The 17,264-nt window shown below is 40.5% G+C and overlaps 1 protein-coding gene across 12 annotated transcripts in view; it reads left to right on the plus strand.

The window, feature by feature from the left end:
- Positions 1 to 17,264, plus strand: part of EVL (Enah/Vasp-like) — a 528,612-nt gene that overhangs the window by 434,983 nt on the left and 76,365 nt on the right. For 6 of the 12 annotated variants that reach the window (XM_078660169.1, XM_078660166.1, XM_078660164.1 and 3 more), the window contains exons 7-9: positions 5,409 to 5,530; positions 10,255 to 10,353; positions 16,002 to 16,062. In XM_078660169.1, coding sequence (XP_078516295.1) covers positions 5,409 to 5,530; positions 10,255 to 10,353; positions 16,002 to 16,062 — 282 coding nt within the window. The remainder of the gene's footprint in view (positions 1 to 5,408; positions 5,531 to 10,254; positions 10,354 to 16,001; positions 16,063 to 17,264) is intronic. The other 6 variants (XM_078660175.1, XM_078660172.1, XM_078660173.1 and 3 more) reach the window with 1 other exon arrangement.

Below are 17,264 nucleotides of genomic sequence, written 5' to 3' on the forward strand. Positions count from 1 at the left end.
AGTTTATCTGTATACTACTTTCATCTATTTGTATCTATCTTCTTTTTCACTAGGTACCTCTGCATTTTGAATTGGTTGTTTTGCCTAGGCCTCTTGTTATCCTTTCCTATAACACTGTAGCTATAAACTCTTTTATTTCTAATTCTGACCACGTTTGGCTGGTCTCTGTCGATTTCCACATATATACCCTTTTCATCTCTCTCCATACCCTTCTCAAGTATTAATGTACACTTCCCTTTCTTTAGATATCCTTCTTCCCAATGTAAATCTATTCCACGACATCTCTTTACGTTATGTGACCATTCCTTTCCGCACTTTTAATATAATTTCATAATTGTCGTCTTTATTCCCTCCTCTTCCAGTATATCTCAGTCGGTATGTATTCTTTATCCTCTCTCTGTTGCTATTCTTATTTCCACCATTTCCAAAGAGCAAAGTCAGAAGTAGAACGTTTCATTTTCTCAAGAGAATGAGTCACTGGTTTTATACAGTATTAAATCTGAGCCAGTTTTGGCAAGTGCCTCCCCCGGCACTCGTATTCAGGAACTGCACTTTTTTTCCCTCAAAAAAACTTTGATGCAGAGAAAAAAAGAGGGAAAACCACAACGTGGAAAAAGCAGTATGAGAGAGACGGAAAGAGAACGGCAGAGGAAAAAAAAGCTGGAATGAAAAAGAACCTTGCAAGAGTGAGAAGAAGAATCAGGGAGTGTTTGGGGATGGATTAGAGAGACATGAGGTGGAATCAAGACTAGGCAGCCTAAGTGTTCGCTGCTCCTGCCTTCGATGAAATGAAATGAAACGAAAAGGGTTCTTGTAAAGCGCATGGCTACCCGGGTGTGTAACAGCGCTGATCAATCATAAGGAAAGAAACAAAGATTAAGGGAAGCGCCAAGTTCTCAGATGCTTTCGGAAAATAAGATGGTTGGGTTCTCTAAGAAGGTGCAATGAAAGAGAATTCCAAAGCTTGGGAGCATTGTACGAGAAGTGCCTGCCCCCACTTCTAGCTTTTCTGATTCTGGGGACTACAGCTAGGTGAAGTGAATCTGAATGAAGGTTTCAGGAGGCTTTATGCGGACGAATCAGAGCTTTGATGATGGGAGGACTATTCCCTTCTAAGGATTTATGAACAATACATAAGGCCTTGAAGTGGACTGTTTCTTGAACCGGGAGCCAGTGCAGGGCGCGAATAGCAGGGTTTTGCGGAGCAGCGGTGACTGGTACCATCGATAATGCCATCCTTAGGATTCGGCACACAAGTTTGGGCCCCAACACTTTTTTCTTTTTTTTTTTAACATATATAGCACTGAACGACTACGAGAAAATGTGAGAGATAATGAGGGGTAACTGAAGTGATCTCTGGGCATTAGCGTGCGAATGGGGTGATGTTATAATAAGGCAAAAAGGATGTGTACAGGCGACACAAAGGGTGTGTATAGTTTGAAAAGGTGTACAGGAAGCACAAAGGGTTTGTATAGTTTGAAGCTGGAGATGTTCCAAAGAGGCAGACCGGGAAGGATCATGAAGGATAAGTAGAATACAGATTCTCCGAAGAATCAGGGAGTCTTTGACATGATAGGAGATAGTCTGAGGCCCAAATTCTGGGGCCATATCATGAAAAGTTGCATTGGGTGAACACAGAGCCGAGTGGCTGTATTTTGCCTTTAAGGTGTCCAGAGTTTATAAGATAACTCAAAATTTCTGTAAATTAATGGAAGAATTTCACACTGCCATAAACATTGGGAGGCAATTCCCTTCTCATTGTTTCCAACTTGTGCTGTTTGCATTTCATCCATTAATTACATTAAGGGTTTTATGTATTAGCTTTAGCCAGCACAAAACAGGTGCTCGGCTCAGCACTGAGCCAACATACCTCTGCATGATATGGCCATCGCCAGCCACTCCTTATGCACTGAGGCAAGAGTGAAACAGCAGTGGTGCTGTAACTACATTGCATGGGTTTCAAATTGCATAATTTGATCATTTCTGCCCTATGGTGCAGCGCAGGTTTGTTCAGGAAGTGGGGGCTGTATGTCGGTGTGCTTCTTTTTAGGTCTCTGGGACAAGTTGTTCGCCCGCTACCACTCTTCCCAAACAGTGCAGACATGAGCAGCATGGTTCTTCTGGGGGGGGGGGGCTGCTTTTATCCACTATTACATATCTTAATGTTGCTTTCTAGCAATTATGGTCACATGGGCAACAAAAGATTATCCATATGAGCCTGCAATATATCACAAACATGGATCAAATAAAAAATGTAGGCCTGCAATTTGCAATATTTTGAAGAAGCAGGGATTTGACTTTGGTTTTTAGAACGATAGACGTGTTCTCAAGAGTAGGCATAGAAGGTGCAGATGATGTAGATGTTCCAAATGGGAATTGGTGGACATTTGGTGTAAAAATGGTAGGGTGGTTTGAAGATTAAAAAGGAGTCAAAAGTTGTTGTCAGGATATCCTGAAGGGACAGTGCGGGGTATAAGAGAAAAGGAGTCTTGTAATGTTCGAAAAGGCAGGGGGTACATGAATAAAGGCCAAGTGGGGATATCCTGAAAAGGAAAACAGTCGAAATGAGAAGTTAATGTTTCCAAAGGGATAAAGATGGTATTGGTATATAAAGGGTAGTTTAAAGAGTTAGGGAGAGGGCATTGAAGAATTTGGCTAGTCCCTGAATATATAGGAATAAGGTAAGTGTAGTATGGTTGGTGGAGATCTAAAGAGAATGTAAGTGGGCATGGGATACTAGGAGGGTGGGGATGGTCTGAGTAAGCGAGGATAGGCATGTGCTTACAGAGCGTGTGGTTGAAGGTTTGCTTTAGAGGTGGTGTTCAACAAGAGGGAGAGAGAAGGGGGCAATTTCCACTCCTCGGGAATGGGAGGTCCAGCACAAGCGTGAGCCCCAATTCGTCAAGACAAAGGTTGCTGTGCCGTTCCTCAGAAGAAGGACGTACGAGTCACACTAGTATTTGGGTGCCACTGGTCTCACTGAGATCTACAGTTGGGCATCCATTTTGTTGGATGTAATGCCCTCACACACCCTTTCAGGTGTCATGCTTCATCATCTGGGCTGCCCCTCGTTGGGTCGGCGGTGCAATACCCAATGGACTCACCTCAAAGAGGGGCATTTTACCGGAGATCTTTTATCCAAGAGCCGTTTTGTGAAGTGCGGTTGTGGGGCCAGAGGTGTGTAGACGTGAGAGTGAGTTAAAAATAAGGCTGGGAGTGCCTATGAGAAAGTTTATTCTGGGGGTCTCCTGCCTTAGTTAAGAAGGTGATAACCGGCACTTGATGGAATGTAATTTTCCCACTTAAGTGTCGGTTAGTTTGTGTTTGTAATGGTCGACATGTTATTCGCGCTTGTGTTTATTAATTCGCGATTCTTCAGGACCTTAAACACTTATCTGTTGAAACTGTCTACACTAAAGAATCTACATCAGTATCCAGTAGGCTAATCAGAATGTCACAAAAAGAAGGTGCTTAATGTGTCCATGTACCTGTGATGGGCTGGATCTACCTGTAATGAGGAGATAAAAAGGTATATAAAAACAGGTGTAGGTTTCCAGACCGTGATAGTAGTGACTTTGTACATTATCCGGAACAGGCTTTAAATGTGCAGTTAGCGTATTCAGTGAGTAAAAACAGTTAAAAACATTGTGACCAAATATCCTCAGTGAGCAAGGTGGACTGCATGCCCCTGTGGATACTGTAGCAGAGCAAACGGTGGTTGATTAAAATATATAGGTCTCACCTATTATGTCAAGTACCCAGGCATCAACAGTACCCGGCGGTCTGCACAACCGGTTTAGGCTTCCATGAGGTTATGGCTGTGTGTAGAAGGGTTCAATTGAGGGGAAAGTGAAGTTCACTCTTTCATTTCTCCTTTATGCTTTTTCTATATGCATTCTTCAAAGTATAGCTATCATGGTTTCTAGAGGCTTCTCTAGCATCCGCGCGTTTATCGTGACATGAAAACCTTTTAAGATGATATATGTTAGTCAGAAGGGTCATGTTTTTTCGGCTGTGCCCTCTTAATGTATCGCAAAATCAAATAGGGAATGGATACACACAATAGCATAACATAAAAAGATTGTGTGATGCTGCTTCCCACTTAGTTTACAACTTTTGTCATCGTGTTGAGATACACGGGCGTGGTATTCATCGGAGTCGTGTGATGCTTGTAGAGCGCCACTCCTGCCCGTGGTCTATGCCCTGTGAGTTGTGGCTGGGTCAATTTAAAGCAATATGGGTGGAAGCGTGGTGTCTAGCGGAGTCGTGCGATACTTCTAGAACGCCACTCCTGCCCGTGTTTTATGACATTGTGAGTTTGTGACTGAGTCAGTTTACAGCAATAAGGGTGGAACCCAGGTCGTGGCGTGCTCTCAATTGGATCACAGTTTAATGTTATCAAATTGCACGACTGTTATCGATGCCACACCCTCCATGAAGGAATTGTAGTCTATTTGTGCTCGTAAGACCACATTACAACAGTGTCGTACGGACGGAGGTAGGCATATCTCGTTAATGGCCCGTTAGAAGCGGCCAAGTCTGGTTGAAATATGTACCCGCCCTCCACCATAGAGGACCATCTATATACGGAATTACTTTTACGTGGTAACGGGTGCCCTCTGATCGAACTCCCGTACATATTACTTACAGTTTTGTGCCGTGTGCGCTGCCAGAACGACCTACCCATGCCGCAGAGTCAGGGAGGTGCCTGCTCGAGGGGTGGACATGTATTTCTACCAATGCCATAGTCATGTGACTCTGGGAGTGTTTCAGTGATAGGTCACGTGATGGGTAAGGTGACTCAGGCGGCCATGACGGAGTGGTGTTGTGTTAATCAGAGGCGTGCATAAAGTGTTAAATGAAAGATTTTATGTTCTGTTTTGGGTGTTTTTTTCCCAGGTACAATTCCTTATTTGCAAAATGTCATTCTGCCTTCTCTTGTAGCACCATGCCAGATGTTAGGCGCGTTGTATCTGCTTCACATTTCCCAAGTTATATTCTATCATGTTTTTTGCTTAACACTTTCATTATATACCCTCGTATTCTCTTGAGTAGCGACATGTCCATTCTCTAAATAATTTTGGGGGGGGCGGTTTGAAGTTTAGGTGCTCCTGTAGTGGGTAACCAATACAGTGTGCTGTGAAAAATCTATCACTTTTGTGTGATGATAGCATTTCACGAGGGCAACTTTAGGAATTATGTAAATGTAAAATGATCTTCCTCAAGAAAAATGTTCAACATTTTCTTTGGTACAAACAGGTGTGAACTTAGTATTTGGGTAAACAGCAGAAGCAAAGATGGTTCACAGTAACATCATATCGCAGGAATCACAAATATATTGCAGCAAGGTATGTGGACTCTTATTACAATAACCTCAATAAAAAAAAAAAATCTGTCTTTCTTTAAAGCCGGAAGATGGTTCAGGAAGCTCTAGTCCCAGTGGGGCCAATAAGAATGATGCCAACAGAACAAGCAGTGGTGGAGGAGGAAGCGGCCTAATGGAAGAAATGAATAAGCTACTGGCAAGGAGGTTTGTTTCCTTTCATAAAACCATGCACATAGATGCAATTAATCCACATTCTAACATTGTGAGTTTCAGCTAAATCCATCTGCATTTGCACCTTGGAAATATCAGTGTCTGCCTGTGTTTTGCTGACATCTCATTACATCATTGCTGACCACTTCATGGTAGCCACCAGTCGCAAGTGGGAAACTGAAGTTCATTCTTGGGTCATTTGTCATTTTGTATCTCATTTTCAAATTTCCACCCATTTTATCATTCACTCCAGGTTTTTGCGTGTGGATTTAGTAGTCATGCTAAGGACATTTTTTTTATTTCATTATGTCACCTCAAAATGGCTTACTCATTTAAATATAGCAACTAGGTAAAATCTTTCCACACCACCCTAAAAGATGGCCAACTTGTTTTGTCGTAGCATTCTGAAAAAGGATTGGCTCTATTGCTTAATAATCTACCAGTTATTGAAAAGGCAGATATTAAGATATAATATTTGAAGTAACTGATATAGTATTCTATAATATGTATACAAAAAACTAAATATTTCCTACCATTCACACTCTTTATTTATTTACTTCAAAGCTTATAGATCGAGTTAAAAGAAAAACTGATACTAAAGATTGTGAATAAAATAAGCCATGGCTTTTCTGAGTTAAACACCTGCTGTTTTGAGTTAAAGTGATTAGGAAAAGACTCAACCTGTTGTGCTAGCGCCGTGAAACTCCAAGTGGGTAGCGGGGCGCTTAATAAAACTGCCTAATAACAATGATAATAAAATGACAATTCATTTGTTTACATCCAGGCTTGCAGAGAATCCTCCTTCACACCTTTATCTTATTTATGGTATACAATATAGAAATATTGAAATGACGATCATACATTTATATTAGGTTTCCTGAATTTAGACGTCTTGCACCTTTTCCAAGCCTGTAAGTGGATGCTTGTATCGGTTGTAGATATCTGCATTCATACAGCACAATATAGGGTCCGATCCAAGAGGGATAACGGAGCCTGTTTCATCTTTCCAAAATTCAACAAAACAAAAGTCAGCTTTCTAATGTAACAATATTTAATATTATTTGCTGTGCTTCGATATTGCAGGTCTGTGGGAGGATCACTACATACAATTTAATATTGTAATTTCCAAAGATTAAAAAATTCAACTGTATAATTAATTTCGAAATTTTCCGTAATTTCTGCTTGCTCACATTGAACAGTTTTACATTTTTTTATCCCCATATAGAATAGCAAGAAGGATATTCAATGGTTCTTCTGTTACAATTAACGGTGGGGATTGATCACAATAAGAATCCTTATTGCAGGGACATCACTGGTTATTATCTCATCGTTTTCTCACCCAAATTCCGAACAGAAGACAATTCCTCCAGATAAAAGCAGACAGGCATTTTAGATGTTATCAGGGTAGGTTTCCCATCTGGCTGCATGAATTTAGAGTCAGTCGTGATATTACTGTTGCAGGAGAATTAACTAGGTTGCAACCCTTTTCAAATACAGCCAAATATCAACACGTCTATCTAGGTGGGAAAGGTTTAAGACTTTTACTGTAGCACCTAAGTGAACTTTTGTTAAGAAGAGTTTTATTTTATTTTTTTAACAGAGAGGTGGCCGTTTTAGTTTCCTTGGTGATTTGAACTTTGAAGAAAGGGTCTGTGTCAAGGGTGGAGCTGGTTGATTTTTCATTAGATGTCAGCAAGGTATTGAATCCATTTATGTTGATCTGCTCCTGTAGTTGGAAGCAGATAGCTTTCTCAATGCTTTTTTCAGTGAAAGGCAGGAGGTGATTGGGTGACAATAGGCAAGGTCATTCAAAAGATAGGTTTATAAATGCGGGTGGAGTATCTGTTCTGGCAACCATGAAGCTTTCGTCGCTGAAAGAGGAGTGAACAAGGTATGAAGGCATCACCTCGAAGAAATTGAAAGATAGATGCTTGCAGGGAGTGACGATATTTAGTGATTTATGGATGTTGATGAATTCAACATGACAGATCACAATCCACTTGGGTGTGGCACAATATGAGATGGGAGGTTGTGTGGATTTTTACTGTGTTGTCGATCTGATTTTTTTGGTTTGACCTGCTTTCCTGTGTAAAAAAGATTTATGCAGTAGTGTTATATCTGCTTTGGAAAGTAGTGTGGAAAAAAAGGCATGGTACAACTTTGTTTATCCTAAATGTACAAACCAATTTAGTGGAAGCAGAACATACAGCTTACTTGCTGTGTTCTAAAGAAAGTTACTACTGCCATAATCTTCAAAACTGCAAACTCACATTAGCTGAAATAAGGGTCAATGACACATGACCAAATATCATATTACAGGAAAGTTTCTCAGGGACATACTGATACATCAGTCATGGAAAGTGTCCCATCATGTACAAAGGCAAAACAAGAGAGTGCGGAGAGTGGGACACGCATAGACAGCTTATTGAGACATGAGTAAATAATGCTGTAATTGTATTATAAATTGCTGAATACAACACCAGATATGAGCCAAGCTGTGGAGTGAATATGTCTTTCAGAGGAAGTTTAGGGTCTACTTGCAAATACAGCACTGACAAAGTCTGGGCAAGAAATGATTAGAGCTTGCACTGACCATTTTATTTGGGTGGGAGAATGAAAGCTGTTGATCTTTATCAGGGTGTGGAGGTAACAGCTGGGACAATTGATTAGCTAGATTATCTGAGGGAATAGAGGTAGTATGTTATCAACAGTGAATCAGTCTGATGTGATTGAGTTGAGATGAAATGATCAAGATTTAGTTCATTTAGCTGAACTTGGTTTTTTTAGTTTGGGGGTAATGAGGAATTCTGTATGGATTTAGCATTATTAGACTGCCATCCAATGCTGGATTTTATGAGGCATGTGTGCAGCATTAAGATTTTCCTCATGGATGACATTTTTAGATAGTTGCTTGTCATCCACATATTGATAAACTGTGACTCCTGATGCTCCCGGGAAAAGGTTGAGATGTTCAAAATAGAAGTCAATGAAGGTTGGACATACTGTCAAACCTTAGGGGAATACCTCATAACACTGAAACAGTTCCTGCTGCATGTATGCCCATCTTAACAATTTGTTCACTCTGAGATAGGAATGAGCAATAGCATAATACAAAATAAGGCATCCCTACAGAAGATGAGGGCCCCTTTTATCCTATATTTAACTCATATCCACAAAATTAAGAGTGAAAGCCCCTTCACCCACCTCGCACTGCATGTTTGCCAAGGACTGTGTTAAACTCCTGGTAAAGAGGTGAACAATTTTAAGACTACATTTCTAAAACCCCTTCTATTTTCTAGCATAGACAATAGTCTTTGGTCATCAATGGTGCCAAATTCAACAGAAAGATCAAGAAAGACCAATAGGTGCATGATTCCCTCATCCACGATGTGGTGAATATCATCAAATAAACTTAAAGTTGCTGTTGTAATGCTCAAAACCTGATTCGTAATTTTCTAGATATTTGTTATCCTTATGAAGGTTATTAGTTGGGAGGTTATGCAATATTTAGTTGTTTTTACTAAGCCATGCTAAGTTAGATCCTGACCTATTATTTTTCAGTAGGCTTGGGTTACGGTTATATTTCTTTAGTATTTGATTTACTAAGGAATGTTCAAAAAGATGTAAGTGAGACTTGATGATTAGTTTACCGACAATGACTTGCCAATTGACAAACCATTGGCTCAACCAATTTAAGTAGGTTTTGATTCTCAGAGAAGTAATAAGGGCTGAGCTAAGTACTCTGGAAACAGCCAGCTGGGACCAATTCATTTTCCAAATTAAGATGATAAAAGTGGGTGTTATTTACTAGAGGTTGGGGGTACTCTGAGCAGAAAAGGTTTCTGGTATTAGTCTTTTCAAGTTAGACCGATGCTATTATTTCCAGATGCTCAAAAGATCGTTCTGAAATCTATATAATTGACTTACGTCAAACACCAGGGGCTGTAACTCGCATATTGCAAAGGGACAATATATGGATGTCACATCATTTAAAACATTGACGAATAGGCAGGTAATGTATTTTATTTTCCAAATGGCAAATATTGATTCAGAAGAAGTTAATCGAGATTTACATTTGTAAAATAATCACCTAAATTTCAGCCACTGAACAGCATCACAATTTACTACTGATAATCATATAAAAAGGAGACCTTTTCCTTACAACCAAGTGGTAAAGTCACATTGTTTCTACATACTGTAAGAAAGTTGCTGGTATGAGCTGACCATTGAGCAGTCAGTCATGTTGGTATATATCAAGAGGACAATATGGATAGGTGTATTTAAATATTACTTTCTAGGCAATTTGTGAGCATCTGTACAGTTGGAATGGGTCATACCACATATGGTGTTCCATCCTTATGGCTGACCTGGCATCAGCCAAGGGCAGTGTAAAATAGGGGAGGTTCTGATGTTCATCACAGAAAGCACATCCTAATAGATTTTTATAAGTAGCCTTAGCAACACAGTGAGGTGTTAATCCTTACCATAGTTCACACAAAACATTATATATGAAACTCAGTTTGGTAGCTCTTTCTACGCGTGGGTGTTCATCTTGTTTGTCTGCATTCCTTTCTTAATTTACATCCTTTACCATCGTGGTGGCCATACGATCTCTGGAAGTTAAAAATAAAAAAACATCTGCTTACTGGAGATCTGTCCTTGCTCCATCCTTTCTTCATGTAATAGTTGACTCTGTTTTCTCTCTAAACACCGAGCAGGCGGAGCAGGGGAAACTCCGCCAAAGCTGCGCAGACTCGGGAGGAAGAAAATCTTGCTCACAGGGGGGAGGAGTCCCTCCCTGATTTCAAAGACATCTTGTAAGTAGTTGAAAAATAGTTTTTTTGCAGGTATGTTGACACTTTTCGGGGGCTTAGAAAGTAAATCAATCATGAGTTCAGACACTGTTTTTTTTTGTTTTGTACAGAGTCCAGTAGCCTGTGGTAATCTGTATTGTCTTTTAAAGTCCTTGAATTGACAAGTTCAATAGTGACAAGACAGCTGCAAGGCAATCTGTGTTTTGGTTATTTTCTACTGCACTGTTCCTACAGCAGATGCATAAATAGTTTACTGACAAACACGTCTTGCTGTCATAACCCAAAGTTCCTGCCCCCCCCAAAAAAATATTAAAAGGGTCTTATAGACAATTTTGCTCGTAGCAGTCGAGCGAGCCTCCCTGATTTCAAGGACATCTTGTAAGAAGTGGAAAATATATATTTTTGTTGGTGTATTCATCCCTTTCGGTGGCTTAGAAGTGGATCTAGCAAGAGTTCAGACACTGTGTTTTTTTTGTCCAGGGTCCTGCTGTGATCTATATTGTCTTTTAAAATCCTTGAATTGACAAGTTTAGTAGTGATAAGATAGCTGCAAGGCATTCTCTTTTTTGGTTCTTTTTTATGGTAATGTTCCTACAGCGGATACATAAATGGAGTTTACTAGCGAACATGTCTGTAAACTATTTAATTTAATTTCAACTCAACTTCTTGATGTTGTAAAAGAAACCAAACTTGCCTTCAAATCAAAAAATAGTTAAATGCATCTTGTAGGAGTTTACACTGCAAGGTTGGGCTACTATGACTTTTGAGCACCTTTAATGTATTACTTTGACTGGGCAACTTATGTGTAATGATTTGCCTGGGTAACTTACTGTATGTGAATTGGCTCCAGCTGTTTGTATTGCCTCCAGTGCTTCAAACGTAACCTTTTGTTGTACTAAAATGACTAAATCTGTCTGATGTATTTCTTAGTCCTCCGAATGTATGTCTAGACTAATTTCTTTCACTCCATGCTAGCATTGACAGGTACCACACAATAATACTCTTTTATTGTTTCAAATTCTCAGATGGCCATTAGTTCAGTATTACTCTACTTACCGGGCCTTATTGCCTTTGTCTGTCTTGTGAGCACAACCTCTGCTTCTAATAGAAAACACCAACCGAGTCTTGAAGCACGGGTTTTCTATTCTCAGTCTATATTGGCATCTAGTGCTATGCATCTCGATATATTCCATTTGCTGGTTTTGTTTAGGTTTTCAACAGATCCTATGATACTTCTTTTACAAAGAAGATAACATGGCTTTCGCTGTTGAATCATTTACACAGAAAATATTACAGACTAGTGATATTTTTTACAATTTCCTGAAGGACAGTTTTTTGGTGCATTTGTTCTGATGTATAGGGCATTTAGATCGTTTTGTGTTAGTGCACATCGATCTGTCAGTAAATTTACGGTGGGCTTAATATCGTCTATCTACTTTGCCCAAATTACAACATTCTTCTCGTTCTTAAATAAAACCAAAGTCTCAAAGAGAAATGGAGGAAAAATAAAGCTGAGGATGTAAGGTTCATACTGTCAAGCTGTGTGGGCTTTCTGGCAGATTTATTTCAAATGAGGAAAAAAGGCACGTAAAGACTTTAAGTGGAACCGTCCACAAATGGGTTAATGTCATTATGAAGGAACATACGTAAATGCTAGGTAAGGCGAACATCACCTATGACACCACACCTGGTATCTGTTTATAGGGACCTGGAACCCTTGTCCACAGTGATTGCATGCTTCATCATCTGGTTACTTTCTCACTTGGATCAGATATGTGATCTGTCAGTGTTACAGTTGGGAGGAGGTTTGCTGAACTCTCATTCTTTCCCATTTTGTTTGTTTGTGGAGATAAAAACATCAACCAAACTATAGCCAGGACTCTGTTGCAAAAAGGTACTACCTTCTCGCAAAATATCAAGCACTGACACCCAAATGAACTGTGCGTCCTGTCGATTGCCCGTAGCCCACCATATCAATTTTCCACTTCATAGAAGTGAGAATGATGTCCTAAACTCACATCCTCCATTTGAACATGTGTCTTGGGTTGTATGTACAAGTCCATACATGGCTCTCTGTATGCCAGAAATACTTCTGAAGTCTACCATGAAGATTACAGATATAAACGTGCTCCTGTTTGTACGCTAATAGTGCAACTATTTACGGTTTGCTAATTCAGCACTGTTTTGTGCCATTTGCAGTTTTGTAAATGCCTTCATCAAATGCCTGGGAAGATGACATTATTCTATTTGCTGGCCCTGCTCGTAGTTCTCGGTCTTAGAAATTGAAGTAATGCATTCAACAGATGTTGCATCCTTATTGACCCAACCAGGTAAACTAAATGGAAACTTGTCACCTGGCTTGTGCACTTTGCTTGCTGTATGAAAACGTTGAGTAAGGAGCGCATGCTGCGATTCTTTGTGACGCCTCCATTAACCCCTTCGGCGCTGATGACGAGCTCAGCTCGTCATCAGTTGCGCCGCTCGCACGCTGATGGCGAGCTGAGCTCGTCATGTAACGCGTAGCACGAAAATCGCCGCAGCGCGCATGCGGTTAAAAACAAGATTCAAACTACTTCTGCCTTTCTTGCAAGATGGATCATGAGTTTTTTAGTGTTTTACATACTCAGCCTTTACTGAGGGAACTTATTTTAATTTAATAATTTCTTTGTAGTCTTTACCTCCCTACTAGCTATTATTCTCGGGTTCAGAACCTGTTTCAGTCTACTATGAACCATTCTCTACTTCCCAGTTGGAGGTATTGAAAATACAAAGAATACAAAATGTGGCCTCAGAACTCTGAATTTACTGCTGTGATTTTCTACAGACATTATTGCCTTTCAGCAAACGGTGCCAAATACACTCTTTCTAGGTCCTCTGTTGGTATGTAGTCATCCCATACGTCATGTTGCTACTTGCGCCACCTGAAATGTCTTCATCAATTGATTAAAGGGTATGCATAGAGTTCACCAGGAATTAAGCAATGGTACTTGGAAATCGTATATTGATACTGCTACAGGAACAGGATGGATGTGTTTATTCCTTTTCTGTCTCTGAAGACTACAACATAGTCATTTACTGTATCTCAGGTTCTTTCAGCTTTGCGGCTTCTGTTCTGAATCACCCCATTATTTTCATATGCGTTCTTATAGTAAGAGTTTCACACTATCCAGCACACTGTTTCACCTTTGTGCAGCAAAGGCACTTTCACGTTTATCCAACTGAAATATTTTCTGTAATCCACAAGAGATCAGTGATACTATAAACTGCTTTTATTCCATTAAAAAAAAAGTTTGACTAGGAACAATTATTTTTGTCATGGACGAGCAAGGTAGATGGTCCTTTAACAACGTAATCCATTAATCTGTTCTAACATTCAAATGTTTACGTTTAACATTGCTTTCTCCTCTGTTGTGTATGTGCATTGATTGTTATTGTTATCCTGATATATTTTTGAACTGTGCTTAATGTGTAAAAAAAAATAAAGACGATGCCCATAACTCGCTCAGAAGCTGACGGAGGGTGCCACTAAATGTTGACACGTCAAATGCCAAGGCTGCTAGGCTTGAATCCACCACGTGCCTCTTTAATTCACTACCAGACACTCCCTGCCAATTTATCTTGCTCCTGCAGGAACCTGCTTTTTCCCTTTGGTGATAGTTTTTCAGTCTTTCTCTTCTTTACCCCTTGTCTGTATTTCCCTCTCATGCTCTCTCGGTCAAGGTCTGATGAGGAAAAATGTCTGCCAGTGGCCCCTACCGGGAATTCCTGCTCAAATTAAGCACTGTTTCTGAAGTCCAGAGGGGAATGCACACATTTGTAAAGCACAATAATTTTTGTTAACTTTTCAAATGATGTCATTCCTCATTTGAGTTTATTTTTGGGGGGGGCCACCGTAAAGCATTTTGCATTAAATTATGTGTTGCATTTCCTTCCCAGTTATAACAATGTTCTGTTTCAAGTACAAGCCAGCAGCCACCCTCATACATGTATAAAGTGTAGCCCGGTTGACAAAGATTTTCTCTGCAGCAATGGACGAACAGCTCTGTTTCACTCTTGCCATAGTATACTTTATTCAGAAATATTTGCACTAAAGAAAATCTGATGATGAGGAAAGATCTGAGAACCTGATTACCAGTTCAGCCCGTGGTGGTGGTCCGATGACCACCGCACTGCCAGACCACCCCTTGTATTATGATTGTAGCAGTATCACTGCCACTGGACCGCAGCAACCGCCAGGGATCCCGGATCCCATGGTGTTTACGCAGTGGTTAGAGGCAGAAATATGCCGGTGGTGCCGCAGTGGCACCGCAGAGCAAATTTCGAGTTGTCTCGCCACCATCCTTCTCATGGCAGTGAGTCCGCCATGAAAAGGGTTTTGGTGAGCTAACTAAGGGGACCCTACAAAGGCCTCCTCCCACCTCAGAGCCCAGGGGGTGCATGCAGGGGACATATATAGTGCCCCCTGTAGTTGCACTCCCACTTCCAGCATGGTGTGGCATGTATGCCACACCATTTAGGAAGTGCCGGTCTGCATTATAGGCTCTTATATGAGCCTTGCAGACCGCCACTGCCAGACTGCTGCAATACCGCCATCCAGACCAGGGTTCAACTCCTGATGTGGCGGACAGTCACACAACAGGTTTGGTTGTCCTACACCGCACAATGGGGGATTGCCGCAGCTGTAGGACCGCCAAACTCATAATCTGACCCTAAGATCAGATGTGCACATAGAATTCACCACTCGCGGCTCGCATACTCGCGGGGAGAGGTCGCAGGGTGGGTCACGGGGGCTGGAGGGACTTTCAAAATAAAAAGAAACTTTCTTACCTGAACTGGTCAGTGCCGCCTCTGCTCCTGGGCCGCGGTCCCCCGTTCTGATCAGGAAGTTCGGAACAGGCATGCTGCAGATCCCTCCCCTCCTGGAAGCCAATTACAAGGCGCAATGGCAGCGTTGTGATTGGTGTGGAGTCCCGGACGGAGTCCAGCCACGCACCATTAGGGAAGCCATTTTCTCTATGTAGGCTGCAGCCTACATGGAGAAAATGCAGAGTGCGCATGACTGCTTCTAAAGCCGACCAAGCAGTCAGAGTGGTGCAAGCCACTCCTCCCCGACCCGCCTAACTGCCTGTCCCCAAACAGGCAAATGCTCCCGCCCGCCCCCAACCAGGCAAACCCCTGACTTCTGCTTTCTCGCAGCGCGAGAAGCAGAAAATAAAATGGTATTTCAAATACCATTTTATTTTTTGCTTCTCACTCTGCGAGATAGCAGTGGGGCAGCACTCCAATGCCCTAATGGAGTGGCCGCCACTGTAATTCACAAAATTGTGCATTGTTACAACTGTTGGGGACATTCTCCTGGCACATTTCCCTAGTGAACATTTTTGTGAATAAGATAGCTGATGGAAATCGCAGGAGTCTTATTTACACCAGAGGAAATCTTAGCAAATGGGGTTCCAAGTGTTGTGTTCCATTCAAAGAACAAATAATAGCTTATGTCTTGTATGCCTTAAGAAAGGCATGTGATGTGGAGTCATGGATTGTACCAAAATATGTGTTGTTATGATAACGTAAGGAATGAAAATATATTACAATAAATAGCAATGGTTTGATTTGACACACAATAAACTTCTTTATTTTTTATATGCACATAGAAGGAAAGCAGCATCACAAACGGATAAGCCAGGTGACAAAAAGGAGGAGGAAAGCCAAATTGTAAGTAATCGTAATAGTTCTTGAAGTTTGTTTCATTGAGCTATGTTTAAGCAAAACTTCAACATTTCCCCTTCCAACCTGCATGTTGTTTTACCACCAAACCTTCACTTTTCAGGATCTTGTGTTTAATTTTTAGAGCTTGTTGGCCTTCTCCTTTAGATCATTTTTACCAATGGGTCAAATCCAGATGAGATCTACATAGGTTAGATATGGAGACTCCAAATAAACTGCAGTGCAAATGTATAACCAGTGGTCTCTGAGGTGGTTTGTATAGTGCACCTGTGAAACAATTGATAATCTTATGATAATAGTGTATGTGAAATTTAAAGCTTTAGGTAAAAATGTTCCAAGCCTGGTCTTATCTCCAGATTGTAGGGCTCCAAATCTCTGACTTTTCCTGAAACAGTTTAGTCATACAGAAACAACTCAAAGGGGGCAATCAAAAAAATGACCAAATACAAGAACATCATGAATATTTGTAGAGTTAAGGGCCTCAGGACATAGCTTCCGTGGGGTATTCACATGATGGGAAGAAATGGTTTCCTTTTGACCTGCTTGTCACTATCTCATAGGCAGCTGGGGCTCTTATATTAACAAACATTGTAAACAATTTGCAATATATATTGTATGTTAATTTTCATCCCAAATTTAGTGATGTTAGTTCTCTGAGTTCTTATATTCGCCAGCACATGAGTATTCAACATAGTTTTACCTATAGTTATTACATTGTATTTCGGATAGGCCACTTGTCTTCTGTGCTTTATGTGATGCAACAAGCAGCACTCAAACATCATATAAACGGTACTAGAGCTCTAAACAAATCTTTTTTAACATAACATATAATGCCAGCTGTTAAGACAAGTGACTACTCAAAGTTGTTACCTTCAATTACAGTTGAGACTAACTTTCCTTGACTTTTAACTACATTTGAATTTTATTGTTTTTGATGGACAAATATAATAGGTATTTATCAGTTTGTATGTGTATTATGATTTCATTATATCATGTTACCTTGTTTGTTCAGTTTTTTTTTCTTGAAACAGTTTCTAGCTCACTTTTAGATTCCTAAACTATGATCCTGCGTACCTCCCCAACTATCACAGAATATACCATCTAATGTACAACTGAGGTCCCTAATTAACCATTTTGAAAGTGGTATTATCTTACATCAGTCATAAATTGTGATAATAGTGATTTTCTAA

This window comes from Lissotriton helveticus, chromosome 9 (genome assembly GCF_964261635.1).
Source record: "Lissotriton helveticus chromosome 9, aLisHel1.1, whole genome shotgun sequence".
In the NCBI taxonomy this organism is placed as follows: Eukaryota; Metazoa; Chordata; class Amphibia; order Caudata; family Salamandridae; genus Lissotriton; species Lissotriton helveticus.